The sequence below is a fragment of the Mirounga leonina genome, unplaced genomic scaffold, assembly GCF_011800145.1.
Source record: "Mirounga leonina isolate KUSES-001 unplaced genomic scaffold, KU_Mleo_1.0 Mir_454, whole genome shotgun sequence".
Lineage (NCBI taxonomy): Eukaryota > Metazoa > Chordata > Mammalia > Carnivora > Phocidae > Mirounga > Mirounga leonina.
The window spans coordinates 5,236,368-5,255,121 of NW_023270763.1; the positions used below are offsets into that span (position 1 = coordinate 5,236,368).

Consider the following 18,754-nt stretch of genomic DNA (forward strand, 5'->3'; position numbering starts at 1 on the left):
TGATTTTTTTTTTTTAAACTTTCATGACTGCCAAGGGCAGAGCGATCTGGTGAGCAAAGCACAAATCAGGGGTTCAAGTTGTTAATTCACCTCTCGTTAACTGTACCAAGATAAGCCACATTACTTAATCCTTCTGAACCTTTTTCTTCTATGAATGGGGATAATCTTTATCCTGAAGTGCTGTTGTCGAGAGGACTTGAGATAATGTATGCCACGCCCTAGGAGAATACTCAGCAGTAAGTGTCAGCTATTTTGCTTCCCATGTGGTGCCTCTGTTTATGAGGAATTCAGCTTGCTCGCGAAAGCATAAGTAACGCGAAGAGAGGTGTGAATGATTTTGAAAATGGCTGCACCTCCCTGAGCTGTTTCCAGTCGAGCAGTCATTCTGGGGCCGGGTTAACTCCAGTCTGGCTGAGCTGAGAACAAGTAGTGATGCTTCCTTGTGAGTCAGGATGGGGAACTCTTAGATCTGTGGATCCCCACTCCCCACGTCTGTCCGCCCCGCTCACACGGCCGAGGCCATCACTGACAGCGGGGGCGATGGACGGCCTTGTTGCCAGCCGAGGGGACGGAGCCAGAGGCCGTCAGAGCTGGATCGTTTGGCAGCCTCACCACTAGACCTGTTTTTCAACTTGAAGGAAGAATATACTGGGTATGTTTGTGTTTCCTGACCAAAAGCAGCCATTGACGTCAAGTATTACCTTTGTTGTTAAGTTACACCTTTGTGTTTTTCTCTTCTTTAGCTTTGTGTGTTGGGCTTCAGAGAACATTTGCTTTTACCAATTTTGAATCAAATTATATCATTATCTTAGAAGTGGATAGCACTTTAACATTCTGAGAACATTTCATATATTGCTTTATTTTATCCTTATAGAACGTTGTGAGTTAGCTCTTACAGCGCACCCGTTTGAGTAAACTGAGGCTCGGATATGTTAAATGACTTGCCCCAAGTCACACGGCTCCTAAGCAGTGGAGCCAGGATGAGTCCCCACATTGACCTTTCGCGCCGCCCTCCCTCCCCCCATGCTGTGTGTGGTGCTCGCATGCGTGGGGTGGAGGTAGGGGGCAGGTTTAGAAGAAGCTCCTCCAGTCCCACCCTGGTCTGGGTCCTCATTGCTTCGGATTTCAGGTGAGGAGAAGCATTCCTCCTTCCCCTGAGAGCATCACTTGGATTGTGTTAGAGTTTTAGGGTGCCTTTTACAATGAAAACCAATGGCCTTTTGCTTAGGTGATTTTTCATCTTTTCCGTAACCTTCATGTTTGATGTGTCTAAAGACCTGCACTGTACATGTGGAAGGAGAGAGGAGAGGACGGAGGGGGCAGGGCAGCCCAGGTGTTGCCTACGGTTTGGTTGCTTGGATGGCCCGCGGGGAAGGCGCCAAGTGCCGAGGCCGCTGCCCACCTGCAGGGGACACACACGGGGACCTGTTGGAATGCTGGGACACCCAGCTTTTAATTCTGCTCTTAGCAGAAGGACTGCTTGACTCTTAACCTTGGGGAAGGTTAAGAAGGATCTGTTTCTAGAGACTGGAAATGCCCATCGGTGGTGCTCAGTGACAGAGCCTCTGTTGGTAGAACCCGCAGCACCGTCCTGTTGTAGCTGTCGGTCCAGTGGACAGTGTCGCCTGCCGGAAAGCATTTCCGTTTCTCTGCCCTCGAAGGGTGTATTGCTTCTGCCTTCCTCCTGCCTCCCTTCATTCCAAAAAGGAGACCAATTTTCTTCTTAAGATTGGAAGTTTCTCTCTTGCTCCCGGACACCACAGGCTTGAAGGCTTCTGAGGGGAGCCCCGTGAAAATTACCACTAGTAAACACAGTGTGGAGATGATTGAATAGAACCAGCTGGCCGTCTAGATCAGCACGTGTTCGTCGGGGACCAGCCATACGCCCAGGACAACGCTCCAATTGCTGGTGCATTGTTGCTGATGGTTACTGCAGGGGGACGGCGTCTTGTTGGCTTTACAGCCCTGGCAAAAAAGTTACTTTGATTCTCTGCCTGTTTCCTCATCTGTAAATGAGGAGGATGAGACTATCCACTTCCAAGGTTCCTTGTGAAGATTAGATGAGTTAATACGTGTATAGAGCTTAGAGAAATGCCCGGTGTAGAGTAAGTGCTTTATAAATCTTAGCCATTAACATATGATTGGATCCTTATGTACCAGGCAGGCTGTCCTTAGGTACCTGGTCCTTAGGTACCAGGCGGGCTGTCACTGAGTTACATCAGCCAAAGCTGCTGCCGTCATCAGCATGGTCCTGTTCCGGGCATGTAAGCGTCAGAAATTAAAGTCTTTGAAAGTTAAGAATTTAATCATTAATTTAAGTTTTTGTCTTCTAAAATCGTATCAAGACATTTTGAGTTTTGGACTACAGAAAGTTTTTGATAACTTTATGATTTGAAACTATAAATGGGCTGTGCTTTTCTACTTTAATTTAGTGGACTCTTTAATTCCTATGCCAGTGGATGATCAAAAAGATAAAAAGATTGAAAGATAAAAGGGGGGCTTATACTGAAATCCAAAGTGTTTACTCTGTTGTCTATATGGAAGGTTCCTTCAGAAAAAGTAGATTTTACTTTTCAACATATGTGTTTTTGAGAATTAACCTGTTCTTAAATAACCTATGTAATTTGTTTTCAGTAAGTCCTGAAAATGTGCTCTTTACCTCCCTGTGGAGAGGTGGGGTTTGTAAGAAAGCGAAGTAACTAGAAGCGGCCTCCTTATAATACATTAAAAATTAATATTTTCAATAATGTAGATTAGTTTGGGGTGCTTGAAGTTGTAATTTTATTCACCTTTACTTAAATAGACTACCACTAGACTATTACTCAAGTAATACAAGTTACTGTAAAAAATTACTCAGACACTTTAGCTCATAGTATTTTAAAATTCCTGGCCATCCTTTTTTTTTTTTTTTTTTTAAAGATTTTATTTATTTGAAATTGAATGAGAGACAGAGCACAAGCAGGGCAGAGGGGCGGAGGGAGAGGGAAAAGCAGGCTCCCCACTGAGCAGGGAGCCTGATTCAGGGCTCGATCCCAGGACCCCGAGATCATGACCTGAGCCGAAGGCAGACGTTTAACTGACTAAGCCAGCTAGGTGCCCCTCTTGATCACTCTCAAAACACCAGGAAATGAGACATAAATCTGCTATTGATGCAGCAGAAGGTACAAATATGGTCAGTTTTTAATCTTAGCAGTTACTTGGTTTTTTATAAGATTTATTTATTTATTAGAGTGCGGGTGAGCATGGGGAGGGGCAAAGGGAGAGAATCTCAAGCAGACTCCCTGCTGAGTGTGGAGCCCCATGCTGGGCCCAGTCTCACAACTCATGAGCTGAAATCACAAGTCAGACGTTTAACCAACTGAGCCATCCAGGTTCCTTGCTTTAGCAGTTACTACTTGTAAGAAAAAATTTTATCATCTCCATGGATTTTAGTAATGAAGAATATGATATATAATCCTTTTTCCGTTAAAAAATAATTTTAGGGGCACCTGGGTGGCTCAGTGGGTTAAGCATCTGCCTTTGGCTAAGCTCATGATCCCAGGGTCCTGGGATCCAGTCTTGGGTCAGGCTCCCTGCTCAGTGGGAAGCCTGCTTCTCCCTCTTCTCCCCACCTGTGCTTTCTCTCACTATCTCTGTCTCTCTCTCTCTCAAATAAATAAATAAAATCTTAATAAATAGAAACAGAGGGTATGATAGGGAGAGCATGAGAGGGGGGAGGGTCAGAGGGAGAAGCAGACTGGGGAGCCTGATGCAGAGCACGATCCCAGGACCCTGAGATCATGACCCGAGCTGAAGGCAGATGCTTAACCAACTGAGCCACCCAGGCACCCCTAAAAAAGAATTTTAAAACATTACTGAGCAGGGAGCTCAGCACACCACTCTGCTTCATAGAGAAAGCCTTGTTCATAGCAATTTGGGGTGACAGTGTCCTGCTTGCAGGTTCCCCTTATCCTTGTGTTCACTTCACTCTTTCTGCTTTTAGTGACTTAGCCTTGCGGAACTGTTTTCTTACCTCGGACCTGAATGTGAAAGTGGGAGATTATGGAATAGGATTCAGCAGGTACAAGGTAAGCCAAGGTTTAAAGGTTCTCTCCTGAAGTTGATTTAATTTCATAGTCATGAGGTGGTCATATCACAGAATGCCACCCCGGCTTTGGAAGAGGGGGTTAAGAATCTTGGTTATGTTGCCTTTTTGGAGAATGGTTTGTTCTAGTCATCTTAACAGCAGTGTTGGCTTCTGACGTGTGGTTTGTCTACATCGGTGGCTCTGTGCTGAGGTTTTGTGACGGCTTTCCAAAGGCTTTGTTTAAAAATAAGATTTTTACACAGTGTAATTAATACAGCTTGGTGGTGCATAACACATTTTAGTATGAACACATGGGCAGTAATCATTACCACCTGTATAAAATGCACTGTACATGTCATATCAACATGTCCCCAGTAAAATTCTGGCTCAAAAGGAAGGTTGCAGTTTAGATTTTTTTAAACTCTGCCATAAATACATCCCCAAACAAGCTAAGAAGTAGGTGAGGTTTTCGTGTGTTCTTTTGTAGCCCAGCTGAATGAGGTAGCAGGGTATGGGGCACAGAATGTGACTGTCTGTCCTGGCTCCACGCCATCCACAGAGCGGCACGAGGATCATACCTGTTCCGTCTTGCGGGGTTCTCGTGAGGACCACAGGGCTCATGTTTTCATAGTACTTTGTAACTAAAATACATTACGCAAATGTAAGTTGGTTATTTGTCTGCATAGTCGCTCTAGTGTCTTGAGCCCTTGCTATGTACCAGGCACCATGAAGTCGTTGCCGGCAGTTACCTATTTTAATCCTCACCGTAAACGGAGGTGGGTATTGTATCATCCTCTTTTTACAGATAAAGAAAAAGGCTTAGCATATTTGTTGCTTTCCCAGAGTCTGGTAGCGAGCTGTAAATGGTTGAGCATGGACTTAGAAGCCAGTCCCTAATCTTAGGCACTGCTGCCCTACTCGGGGCGTAAGGCCCAGCATATTTTAAAAGATGTTTTGCTCAGAGTCTGTTCTGTACATCAGACGTGGAGTACCTTCTTTTTCCGGGAAGGCTGACTGAGCAAGCGTTCATGGCTCAGACAGCAGCTCACGAAGCCCAGAAGGCTTCAGAGAAAACCTCACCCATCTTCTGCCCAGAAAATCTCTCTTCATGCCCACTTCTTTTTCTGATACGTCTTTTGGGTTCAGCATGTGTTTTCTGAGAATGACCTGGTGTTAAATCATTGAGTTCACTAAAAGACTAATAGAATTTAAAATTCTGTATGCTTTCTAACAACACAGGAGGATTATATTGAAACAGATGATAAAAAAATTTTCCCTCTGCGATGGACTGCTCCAGAATTAGTAACCAGCTTTCAAGACAGACTACTAACTGCAGATCAAACGAAGTATAGTAATATCTGGTAGGTATTGATTTACCATTCTGTTAGACTTTTGTGTAGCAAAGTCCTCACTTCTTTCCCCTTGAGTACTTAAAGAAAAATAACTGAATAAGATTTAGGAACACAGGTGTGCCTGATGGTGAGGTAAAGACAATTCTTTGACATCATAGCAACTATCACAATTGTGATGATATAATTAACTTTTCTCTTACCCATTCAACAGTAATAAGGTCCACAAAAGCAGGAAACTGGTCTATTTTCTTGCCTCCTGTAAGACCTGCAGTATAATAGACATTTTAAATATTTATTAAAGTAAATGAAAAAACGGAAAGACGTTTGGACCAATATGTAATACTGTAATTTATAGGAGATCAGTTTAATGAAAGTTGAAAAAAATGTGTTTGTCTTTGACTAACGATTTCTGTTACAGCTTTCTTAATTTATATATATATTTTTTGTGCTATTATCCTGCTTTTTCTATTTTCTTTTTCTCTTCTTGCCTTCTTTTGGATTTTTTTTAACTGCTTTTTCCCGTTAGTTTGAGAGCTGTATACACTAGTCCTATGCTTTAACTATTAAAGGTTACCCTAGAAGTTATGACATGTGTATTCCACTTATTTTAGTCTAATATTAGTTCATATTTTGACCCTCTTTCTGAACAGTACATGGACCTCAGGATACTTTAACATACTTTAACTTGGTTTAACTATACACCACACACATGCATGCACACACACACTTATATCTTATTGGGTATTTTTTTTTCTTTTATCCTCACAAGACGTTATTATTGGGGTTTTTTTTTTTAGCACTTTTTTGTTTAGGTTTATCCACATAATTAAATCACTTTGCTCTTCATTCTTTTTTTTCTTTTTTCTTTTCTTTTTTTTTTAAATCTCAGACATTCCATCTGGGATCATTCTCCCTTTGTCTGAAGTATGTCCTTCAGAATTTCCTATAGTGAGGGCCTGCTGGTAACAGACTCTCAGTTTTTTGTAGGTCTGAACATACCTTTATTTTGTCCTCATTTTTGAAATATATTTTTACTTGGTGACAGTTACTTTCTCTCAGCATACTGAAGAGATGGTTCTACTGTCTTCTGGCTTCCATTGTTGCTATTGAGAAGTCAGCCGTAAGTCTACCTAATCTCTTTGAAGGTAATGTGACCTTTTCTCTCTGGCTGCTTTTAAATTCTTCTCTTTGTTTTTTGTGGGGTTTTTTGTAGTTTCACTATGATGTATATGGGTGTGGATTTCTTATGTTTTTCTGCTTGGGATTTATTTGGCTTTCAGATCTATAGGTTGGTGGTGTTCTCAGGCCTACCCTTCAAATACTGCCTCTGCTCCATTTCCCTCTTTCGGGAAGTCCGTTTAGACATGTGTCATGCCTTCCTGCTCTGCCTTCTGTCTCTTCATCTCTCCTTTATATATCCTATCTCTTTGACTCTGGGCCACGCTCTAGATAATTTTGAGACCTGTGTTCCAGCCACTAATTCTTTCTCTTTTTAAAAATTCTCTCTTCAGCTGTGTCTGTTCTTCTGTTAAATCTCTCTATTAAGTTTTATATAGTTCAGCTATTGACTTTTCAGTTTTAGGAAATCTGTTTGGTTTTTTAAAACATATCCCAGTGTTTTTAAAACAACTGGATTATGATCTGCATCAGATAATTCTGGTAGCTGAAGTCCTAGTGGATTTGGTCTTGCTGGTTCTTGATGGTGCCTTGTTTCCTTGGGGTGAGGATCTTGGAAACCTAGAATTGGGGAGCATTCCTCCAGAGAGGATCCACACTTACTCGCTTGTGCTGGATACCAGGGGGTCCTGCCATGTAAGAGAGCTTCACATATTCAGATTTAAGGTTTTTTTTGAACACTCAGGTGTTGTGTATTTGGGCTGCAAATGCAATCAAGGATCAGCTCTGTGGTTACAGCTTGTTAGGGACCACACCCCCCTTACACACACGCACACACACACTCACACAGTCATACACACGTACCCTAACTCACCGTGCCTCAGTGCTGAGTCACCTTGCCTTTCAGGCTCCTGGAGGGAGGCAGCAGGGGCAGGTTTAAGCTCACTGTGAGGAGGTGTCTCTGTGATTCCCCTTAGCTTGGGCAGGCCCAGGGCTTTGGCCTGTTTACCAGCACCCGCATTGCCTCGTAAACCAAGACCACAAAAGCCCGAGTTCTGTGCTTCAGCAAAAGCACCAGCTCAAAGGTGGTTTAGTATTCTCCTTAGTTCTTCAAGTTCTGGAGTTTTTCCTGGCAATTCCCTGCTAGCCCATCTGTGATACCTTTAAAAAGATGCTTTGTATGCTTTATCCCTCTTTTTACTGTTCCTAGCAGGGCGTTGGACCTGCAAACTTAGCCTGTGTCCCCAGAGACAGAGCCCAGCCCTTGTTGCTAACACTTTGAGAAGTCTCTGGTGGCAGGGCCGGCCGTGGTGCCAGCTGCAGCCCAAGGCAGGGCCCACGCTGCCCTGTACCAGGGGGAACAAGAGGGGCCGCTCTTAGAGAGTTGAGTGGAAAAGAGGGTAAGAACTACAGGACACCTTTTGTTCCCCAGAGGGGAGAGGCCAGTGGTACTCAAGGATGCAAGAGTCAGTACAAAGTGAAGAATTGAATAGCTAGGGACCAGTGACAGTGATTGGTGGTGGTTATCCTGGAGGACACTGCACGGGGTAGAGTAGAGAGCTCCGGGGCAGGGACAGACCTTGAGGAGGAGACGTGTCTCATCTTTCTCTGTGGCCGGAGGAGATGAGTAGGCGATGCATAGAGATGCTAGGATTGGTGGAGTGGGGAGTTGAGAAAGCCCATGCTTCGTGTTCTCTGAAGAACAGGGTGGGCTGGGGGCTGGAGAGGGCTTTGATTTGGGAATGGGGGAGGGGAAGTGAGTTAAATCAGGGATTTGGAGAAATTGACACAGGTAGTTATATGCCCAAGATCACACCAAGCATGGTAGCGGTAACACTCATTTTGCCATTAATTATATACTATCTCTGTGGTCTTTAGTGTTTCATGTGAATGTCTTATTTTCCTCAGTTAAATTATAAACTCCCTAACGTCATCGATAGTGTCTTAAACTTTTTTGTACCCAGAACGACCCTCTGCCTCTGGCAAGTCTGTGCCAGGGAAAAGAAGTGTTTTATTTCTTGAATTGAGTTGTGAAATTTGGGTCCATTTATTTCCTCTGATAGAAGTGATTTCTCGGGCGCCTGGGTGGCTCAGTTGGTTGGGCGACTGCCTTCGGCTCAGGTCATGATCCTGGAGTCCCCGGATCGAGTCCTGTGTCGGGCTCCCTGCTCGGCAGGGAGTCTGCTTCTCCCTCTGACCCTCCCCCCTCTCTTGTGCTTGCTCTCTCTCATTCTCTCTCAAATAAATAAATAAAAAAAAAAATCTTAAAAAAAAAGTGATTTCTCAACTTAGATACTGAATATGCTGATGTTTTTCACTGACTTGTGAAGTTAGCATACAGAAATTAACTCATAAGTTGTATTGTACTCTGCAGTGTCCAATAATAGACTTACGCATTCAGTGCAGTTTATTATTCAAACAAGCATTCTGGAGGTAGTGATCCAAGTCACGTAAACCATTAATACCCAAACCTGGCTGGATGTCAGAATCACTAGGGAACTTTTAAATACAGTTTCCTAGGCCACACCTGCATCTACCAACTGAGAGTTCTTGGGGGTGGGTCCTAAATACCTCTGTATTCCCAGATGACACAGGTGGTCAGCCAGATTTAGGGGCCATTGCAGTGATAGGAGATGCTGCTACACGACCAAAGGCTCGTGCTGGGATAGAAACCCGGAGACTGCACAGAGGAGGTGGAGAGTAAGTGTACATCTGAGCTGTAGAGGCCGTTTCCATGGCAACAGAGCCCTTGGCGTGAGAGAACGGAATGGGTACCAAGAAGGGGCATTCCCTCCTGCCTGTGGTAACAGCCGAGAACCTGGAGGCATCGAGAGGCTCGGGCAGGTGGCAGACACACAAATAGGTGGCAGAATGATGGCAAGAAGTCCCTTCATAATAGCAACCAAACCCACACTGTTGGGAAATGTGTGGATCCACCAAAGAAGAGATTATTTGTTTATATAAAGGTTTCTCTGATATATTTTCTGGTGTTTACTACTATTGTGAATGGGATTTTTTTTTTTTTTTTTGTCCACCTCAGGATATTTATCTTGTATTTCACCATCTCGCTGAACTCTGAAATAATTCTAAGGATCTTTCTTTCTTTTTTTTTTTTTTAAAGATTTTATTTATTTATTTGACAGAGAGAGACACAGTGAGAGAGGGAATACAAGCAGGGGGAGTGGGAGAGGGAGGAGCAGGCTTCCCGTGGAGCAGGGAGCCCGATGCAGGGCTCGATCCCAGGACCCTGGGATCATGACCTGAGCCGAAGGCAGACGCCTAACGTCAGAGCCACCTAGGCGCCCCGTGATCTTTCAAATAATTTCTTGAATTTAAAGTTGACAGTCACATTAGCTCCTCTCTATAATTGTGCCTGTTATCTGTTTAATTTTTTTTTTTTTGCATTGGCCAAAACTTCTAGAGTACTCCGTAGTAAATACGTAAATATGAGGAGGCATACTTGTCCTCATTTTATTGAAAATGCCTCTTTTTAAAAATCACGTTAAAGAGTTGTCTTTATCTGTGTACCTTTTCAGTACACACCTTGTTCGTAAAGTCACTAATGAGTGTACAAATGAAGATACTGGTGCTGAAAAATTTGACATCTGTAAAGGGAAGAAGAAATAACTGTTTTCTTTTTTCCACAGGTCCCTGGGTGTGACACTTTGGGAGCTTTTTGATAATGCTGCTCAGCCTTATTCCAACCTTTCCAACTTAGATGTTCTCAACCAGGTGATTCGAGAGAGAGACACAAAGCTCCCTAAGCCTCAGCTGGAGCAGCCTTATTCTGATAGATGGTGGGTAACTCCATTTTATGTTTTGTTGTCTCTTTCTTTGGGTGTTGTATATTCCCTCTTTTTAAACAATAAATGTTATGAAAACTGTTTCTAAATTCTGGGGCTAAGTCACTGGATACACACTAGAAAAACAAATGACAGACACCAATACCGTGAAGTGTCCTGGGAACACAAAGAGCTAGGATTTTATATTTTTATATTTCTTTATTTCCTCTTTCACCATGAACTGAGCTGCTTCATGTGGTTGACAGTGGTCATAGCATAGAAACTTTTGAGATGTTGGGTTGGCTTAGGAGTCCTTGTGAAGTCCTTTCTTATTTTAAAGCAGTTTACCATTGGGGCGCCTGGGTGGCTCAGTCGTTGAGTGTCTGCCTTTGGCTCGGGTCATGATCCCGAGGTCCTGGGTTCGAGCCCCGCATCGGGCTCCTTGCTCAGTTGGGAGTCTGCTTCTCTCTCTCCCTCTGCTACTCTCACTCTCTCTGTCTAAATAAATAAATGAAAAATCTTTAAAAAAAAATGAATAAAGCAATTTATCATCAATCCATTAATTACCTCTCAATTGTCATTCAGGTATGAAGTTTTGCAATTTTGCTGGCTGTCGCCAGACAAGAGACCAGCGGCCGAGGACGTGCATAGGTTGCTCACCTACCTGCGGATGCAAAGCCAAAGGGACTCAGAAGTTGACTTTGAACAACAGTGGAATGCTCTTAAACCAAATACAAATAGCAGAGACACTTCAAGTAATGCTGCCTTCCCAATTCTCGACCATTTTGCCAGGGATCGGCTTGGTCGCGAGATGGAGGAGGTCCTCACCGTGACTGAGACCAGCCAGGGCCTGAGCTTTGAGTATGTCTGGGAGGCGGCTAAGCATGACCACTTTGACGAGCACAGTCGGGGTGCCCCGGACGAAGCCTTGTCCTACACAAGCATCTTCTTCCCAGTTGAAGTTTTTGAGAGTTCACTTTCAGATCCTGGGCCGGGGAAACAAGACGACAGTGGCCAGGATGTCCCCCGTGGGGCCCCTGGAGTGGTTCCTGTTTTTGATGCCCACAACCTTTCTGTTGGAAGCGACTATTATATCCAGTTGGAAGAAAAAAGTGGTAGCAACTTGGAGCTCGATTACCCGCCCGCACTGCTCACAACCGAGATGGATAACCCAGAGAAGATAAGTGATGAGACGTCCCAGTTTCTGACACTCAAGAATCTGGAATTTGAGGAGTCCAGCACAGATGAGGATTTCTTCCAAAGCAGTACAGACCCCAAAGATTCCAGCATCCCCGAGGACGTCCATGCTCCCAGGGGCCCTGAGAGCCCCTTCAACAGTATATTTAATGATCTGGACAAATCAGATGGTCTGCCCAGGCACCAAAAAATATTTGACTTAATGGAACTAAACGGAGTTCAAACGGACTCGAAGCCGACCACTTTAAGTTCAAGTCTGGATGCCTCCAGAGAGTCCGTAACAACGTGCCACTTTGAGAAAGAAAAGCCCCGTAAGCTTTTTGACTGTGAACCTCTTTGCTTATCAGAAAACATTTTGCACCAGGATAATTTTGATCCACTGACTGTTCAAGAATTGTCAGAAAACTTTTTATTTCTTCAAGAGAAGAACTTACTAAAAGACTCATTGTCTAGCAAAGAACATGTAAATGATCTCCAAACAGAACTTAAAAATGCTGGTGTCACTGAAACAATGTTAGAAACTCCACGCAGAAGTTCTCTAGATCCTGAGGTTAAGTTTGCTGAAAATAAACCAGGCTTTTCTTTGTTGCAGGAAAACATAAGCGCAAAAGGTAAAGACACAGGTGTCGTGTTCAAGGACAACACTTTGAACACCTCATCACAGTCTTCCCCGGAAGTGCAGGTCCCTCCTACCTCTCTCGAAACAGAAAGAACACCTCATCACGTACCTCCAGATATGTTCCTGAAGCAGGGAGAACCCACATGTTCAGATGTCAGTGTCCAGGAAGACTGTCTCTACCAAGAAATCAGTCCAGACTCTGTGGCCATCACAGTTGTGATCCCCTCAACTGATGCCAAACCACACGGCATTTGCGACAGGTCCCATGACTTGACCCACCAAAGTCCAGAGGCCTTGAGACTGACCAAAAGTGACTCAGTTCTCGTTGATGACCTTTTTGCCAATAAGGTGAGTATAGGAAGTAATCTTCCAGAATTGAGACAGAACTTACAAAACCAGCCCCTTTCAGAAGACCATCACAGCAACAGTCTGCTGGAGAAAAACGTGGAAGCTGTGGAGACTTTGAGTCAGCTGCATTGTAAAGATGCTACAAAAGAGGGGGGCTTGGTGTCTGCCCTCTCCTCAGACTCAACCAGTCAAGACAGCCTTTTAGAAGACAGCTTGTCAACACCCATTCCGACTTCAGAACAGTCTGTGGAGACCCCAGACTCTCTGGATTCAGTGGATGTCCATGAAGTTTTATTGGGTTCTTTAGGCTCTCATGCGCCTCAGAAACTCCTGCCCCCTGATAAGCCTGCGGACAGTGGCTACGAGACCGAGAACTTGGAGTCCCCCGAATGGACTCTGCACCCTGCTTCCGACGGCACCGCAGCCTCAGAGACGGCCACAGTGGGTGACAGCGGTCATAGCAGTTTGCCTCCCAACCCGGTCATCGTCATCTCAGACGCAGCCGATGGCCACAGAGGTACAGAAGTGACCTCGCAGACATTCGCACCTGGCCCTCAGAGCTCCTACCGAGACTCTGCTTACTTCTCAGATAATGACTCTGAGCCGGATAAGAAGTCCGAGGGGGTCCCAGGACCCTCAGCTTCAGCCTTGGAATTGGTAACGGATCAGCCCCTGCCGGAGCCAGTCATCCCAGAGCAAAGTCCTGGCACCAAGGACGGTTGCCGGGAAACCAGACCTGGCCAGCCAGACCAAACTTGTCTACCTGCGTCTCAAGATTCCGAAAGTCACCTGGAGTTGAGAGAAATGTCGGGACCGGCACCAGCTGATGTTTCCCAGCAGACGCCTCCTCCTGAAGACGAGGCTGGCAGTCCCTTGAGTTTGTTGAATTCCGAGCCAAGCAGCGGTGACGACTTCGAGGCACAAGAGGGGCGCCCCTGCACGCTCACCTCCACCGGCACCAACACCAACGAGCTCCTCGCCTTTGCAAACGCCACCCTCTGTTCCGGCAGCGCGTCAGAGCTGACGGTGGAGAAGTCCCTGTGCGGCCACGCCGAGGGCCCCAAGTTGAAAGAGCCAGATATCGAAGGGAAATACTTGGGGAAACTTGGTGCGTCGGGCATGCTCGACCTCTCTGAGGACGGCATTGAGGCAGACGAGGAAGACGAAAACAGTGACGACTCCGACGAGGACCTGCGGGCATTCAATCTGCACAGCCTCAGCTCCGAGTCAGAGGATGAGACCGAGCACCCCGTGCCTGTGATCCTCAGCAACGAGGATGGGAAGCACTTACGGAGCCTGTTGAAATCCTCGGCCACCGTTGCCGTTGATCAGCTCCCCGATGACTGGAAAAAAGAAAAGAAGGCAGTGACATTTTTTGACGATGTCACAGTCTATCTGTTTGACCAGGTACCTGTTAACCTACAAACTGTCATATTAGAGAATTCCAAGGTGTGTTAGGAAATCGAGTGTGCTTTGTTTTCCTGATTGCTGTTTTGAGGCCGCCAATCTGTTTTATGATTCCTCAAAAATAGGAATTTGGGGGGCCTGGGTTAAGCGTCTGCCTTTGGCTCAGGTCATGATCTCAGGGTCCCGAGATCGAGCCCCACATCAAGCTCCCTGGTCACAGGGAACCTGCTTCTCCCTCTCCTCTCTGCTCGTGTGTGTGTACATGCTCTCTTTCTCTCTCTCTCAAATAAATAAATAAAATAGGAATTTGGTTTGGTTACAGTTTCAAGAATATGCAGAAATGTAGTTTGAACAGGGAACTATTAAATGAAGGGAAGGAGACCTGGATGCCCCTTCTGGATTTGCTGACAGAGTCCTACTGAAATTAGCTACTCTTTACAGACCAAATTTCCATAATCAGCAGTTGGCCGCAATAGCCAGCACGCAGGTGCAAGCTGGAACAGTCCATGGCTCACAGGTAGCCCCAGAGGTGCTGGTCCCTGCGGATTGGGACCAGGCAGCGGCAGAGTCTGAGACCCTCCCGCCCTTCTGTGTCTGCTGAGCACTGTTCTGTGAGCTCAGACTTCAGCCTCTCTACAAATGAAGGGCTGAAGATTTTCTTGCATCTGTTAATTGATTTCTTTTTTAGAGCAGGGACACAAGCAGGGGGAGTGGGAGAGGGAGAAGCAGGCTTCCCGTGGAGCAGGGAGCCCGATGTAGGGCTCAATCCCAGGACCCTGGGATCATGACCTGAGCCGAAGGCAGGCGCTTGACTGAGCCACCCAGGCACCCCTGTTAATTGATTTCTAGGCCAATTCCATTACGGTCAGAGAGCAGGTTTGGTATGGTTTCAGTTCCTCTGAACTTACAGAGGTTTGTTTAGAGCCAGGCCATGGTCTGTCTTGGTGAATGTTCCATGTGTACTTGAAAGAATGTGCCTAGGGGCGCCTGGGTGGCTCAGTCGGCTAAGCATCTGCCTTCGGCTCAGGTCATGATCCCAGAGTCTCAGGATGGAGCTCCGCATCTGGCTCCCTGCTCAGTGGAAAGCCTGCTTCTCCCTCTCCCTCTGTCCCTCCCACTGCTCAGGCACGTGTGTGTGCACTCTCCTCCCCCCCCCCCCCTTTAAGTAAATTTTGAAAAATCTTTAAAAAGAAAGAAAGAAAGAGCCTGTCAGGTCTAGATGGTTGATAGTGTTCAGTTCTTCTACACTGCTGCTGATTTTCCTGTGTGCCGGGAGTCCCATCTGTGGTGGGGGGGAGGGGGGAAGGGAGGGAGGGAGGGAGAGGTTTTGAAATCTCCAGCTGCGATTGTGGATTTGACTCTCTCTTCATTTCTGTTCATTTGTGCTTCCTCTGTTTTGTGGCTCTGTTGTTAGCTGCATGGACATTTAAGATGACTACAGATCTTCTTGAAAAGGTCGAACTGACCTGTTTAATTGTTATATAACGTCCTTCTGTATTCCTTTGTCGGATACTCATGTAGCCACTCATGGTTTTCTCTTGATTGGTACTTGCATGATGTGTCTTTCTTCATCCTTGTACTTTCAGTGTTATTATATCATTATGGTTGACATTGGTTTCTTGTGAATAGCAAAGAGTTTCTTAAATCTATTCTGAAAAATTCTTTTTAATTGATAGTTTTAGGCCACTTACATTTAATAAAATTGGTCTTGTTTGAATTTTGGCGTACTTTTTTGTTCACTGTTTCTTCCTCTGGTTCTTGCTTCCTCCTTCCTTCCTGTCTTCTTTGTGGTAATTTAAGCATTTTTTAGTATTACCTTTGAATTTATCTGTCACATTTTTTACTGTGTATCTTCTCTCAGTATAGTTTCTGTAGTGGTTTGGGGGATTACAATACACATACTTGACTTTTTACAATCTATTTAGAGCCAGCACTTTACCATTTCATGTGGAATGTAGAAACCTTATTACCATTGTCTGGTATATTCCAGGCACGGACTCTCAAGCCCCATCAGACAGTGCTCTGCATTTTACTCCCAGTGATCAAACATGTTTTAAGAAACTCAAGGGGATCAAAAACTAATGCTGTAATGTATGGTGATTAACATAACCTAATGAAATAAAAAATAAAAGAAACTCAAGGGGAGACTAATAGGGTTCTGTTTACCAAGACAGTCCCTACCATTTGTCTCTTTTCATTTTTGATGTTCTAGGATTCTTTCCCTTCTGTTTGAAGAAGTTTGTTTGGCCTTTTTTTCCTTTTTTTTTTTTTTAAATCAAACCTACTGACAAGATAATCTTCGTTTCCCTCATTCCTTAAGGATGTTTTCTCTGAATATAGAATTCTGAGTTGACCGTTCTCTCAGTATTATGTCTGATTGCTGCCAGGATTTCTTTCTTTGCAAAAGTTCTTTTTCTTCTTAGCAGTTTGATTATTGGCATGGATTTCTTTGAATTTACCCTGTTTCAAATTTGCTGAGCGTCTTGATCTGTAGTCTTATGTCTTTCATCATGCTCTGAGTCCCCTCCTGCTGGCTTGCCAGTGTCAGACTGCTGTGTCTGGCCCCGTGGCTTTTTTCAGTTTTCATTGTTGTTCGGATTGGGTCATTTCTGTTCATCTCCTTCAAACTCACTCACTCTTGGTCATCTCCGTTCTGATACTGAGTCCATCCATGGGGTTTTTAGGTTTTAGCTGCTGTATTTTTCTATTTTTGAAATTGGCATTTTGTTATTATTTTCGTCATCTGTTCTTTTGCGGAAACTTTGGTCTGTTTACGTCCATTTCAAGAACGTTTGCTCTTGCTTGTAGGAACGTTTTCATGATAGCCTTTCAGAGAATTCCAGCGTCTGTGTCACCTTGGCATGGCATCTGTAGATTGTCTTCTTCCCTGTGCAGTGAGAGTTTCCTGATTCTTTGTATCCGGACTGATTTTAGACTGTATCCTTAGTGTGTCACGAGACTTTGTGTCTTGTTTAGATTCTCAGGAGACTGCTGACGTTTTTGTTCTAGCAGGCATTGACCCATTGGGATTCAGGTCCCAAGTCCTAACCGCCCTTCTGTGGATTGGGGTTCCCCTTTCAAAGCTTTTGCTGTACTGTTTGAATCTGTCCTCTGCATGTGCCCCCCGACTGGCCAGGATGGATCTTGGCCGTGGTCCACCCTGCAGTTCAGTTCTTAGAGCTTTGGTGTGCTCTTGAGAGTCAGCTCTACCACACACAGCTTGGAGGTGAGGCGGGAGCTCATAAACGTGATGGGGTAGCTTTCCTGAGCCTCTCCCTCTGTGTCCCTGGTACTTCTGGTTGTCTTGCCCCACCCGCCCCCCGCTAAAGAGCTGGGGCTTTCGTCAGCACCCTGTGCTGCTCACTTCATGCCACTGGACAGAGGAAGACAAGCACTGGGCTTCTCTCTGGGATCCCAGTTCCTCCAGGCGGAGAGGGAGGTCACCTCCCTCAGGATATAGGTGCCTGTCACCCCAGGATTGCTTGGGGCTGGGGAGCAAGAGAATGGAGGGGGAAAATGTGGAATTCCACCACCCCCCCGCCCCCAGCCTCCGAGGGTCAGAAGAGCCCCTGCCTGCTTCAGAACCGGAACCAAAGGGCTTCTGGAGCTCTCTCTGTCCACCCCAGTGGCCACTTTGGATCTTGAGCTGTGCTGGGTCCAGGCCCGGAGCCGTTGAGGCAGGGGCAGTGGGAGGACAGCAGATCCACGGCTGCTTTGGTGTACTTTGAGTTCTGGCATTCTTTCCCAACCAGCCTGCTACTGTTTACTTTTCGGAGGCCTCCAGCAGCTGCTGCATGCATTCTGCCCGGGTGTCAGAGCTGCTTCGGTGGGAGAGACGGGGCTGTGTGTTCCTCTTGCAGCTTCCCCAGGCCCAGAGCCCACCCTGTCAGTCAGACACGGTGCCGGCCTGCTACGTGTACAGTGGAGCGGGGGAGGGAGAGCAGGCCTTCGCTGACGGGCATTTCTCTCTGGCTTTTCAGGAGACCCCAACCAAAGAGCTGGGGCACTGTGGAGGAGATGCACGTGGCCCCGAGTTGAACAGCCCGGCACCTTCTTCAGGCTCTCCCTACCTGAGCAGGTGCATCAATTCGGAAAGCTCAACTGATGAAGAAGGTACCTCACTTCACTGATGGGTTTAAAAAGAAACTAAAAAATAGTGCTTTGTGAATAAGGTGAACTTTTTGGAGGATAACATCATGGATTGTTTTAAATGACACTCTTAAGACACCCGGGAGCGGCTCTGCAATCTGTCAGGCCCAAGTTGGTTCTGGTTGATCTGCGGAGCAGACCTGTGTGCTTGCCCCCCCCCCCCCCCCCCCCCCCGCAATTCTCTGTTCTATTGTAAAAGGAGAGCTGTTTTTATTTTTTCTTTCTAGGTGGAGGCTTTGAATGGGATGATGACTTCTCCCCCGACCCTTTTATGTCGAAGACAACAAGTAACCTTCTTAGTTCGAAGCCTTCTCTTCAGACATCCAAGTACTTCTCACCGCCTCCACCGCCCCGGAGTGCGGAACAGAGCTGGCCCCACGCGCCGCCGTATTCCAGATTCTCCATCTCTCCTGCCAACATCGCCAGCTTTTCTCTCACACACCTTACTGACTCGGACATTGAACAAGGAGGTGAGAGGGGGTGGGGGCCAGCCTGGGAGACCGTCCCTGCTGGACTTGCGTGCTTATTAATTTGGTGCCTTCCTAGTGTTTGCAGAGTAGATTGTAAGAAAATCCTTTATGCGGCCCTCACAGTCCTGAGCGCACGCTCTCGGAGCCACGTCCCCCACGTGTAGGCCTCTGTCACTCCACACACCGCGGGCTACTCGAGCTGCCCCCTTGCGGCCCCTGTGGGGCGAGGCAGCCCGGTGGCGCCTGGC

The 18,754-nt window shown here is 46.0% G+C and overlaps 1 protein-coding gene and 1 long non-coding RNA gene across 3 annotated transcripts in view; both read left to right on the forward strand.

Annotated features, from left to right (window-relative positions):
* LMTK2 (lemur tyrosine kinase 2) overlaps nt 1-18,754 on the forward strand; it is an 80,099-nt gene that overhangs the window by 57,833 nt on the left and 3,512 nt on the right. For both annotated transcript variants that reach the window (XM_034988364.1, XM_034988365.1), the window contains 6 exons: nt 3,983-4,067; nt 5,306-5,427; nt 10,182-10,331; nt 10,902-13,887; nt 17,868-18,000; nt 18,264-18,506. In XM_034988364.1, the coding sequence (XP_034844255.1) occupies nt 3,983-4,067; nt 5,306-5,427; nt 10,182-10,331; nt 10,902-13,887; nt 17,868-18,000; nt 18,264-18,506 (3,719 nt within the window). The remainder of the gene's footprint in view (nt 1-3,982; nt 4,068-5,305; nt 5,428-10,181; nt 10,332-10,901; nt 13,888-17,867; nt 18,001-18,263; nt 18,507-18,754) is intronic.
* On the forward strand, nt 250-2,849 carry LOC117999352. The gene is made up of 2 exons (XR_004676258.1): nt 250-652; nt 875-2,849. It is a non-coding gene; the product is annotated as an uncharacterized LOC117999352 (long non-coding RNA).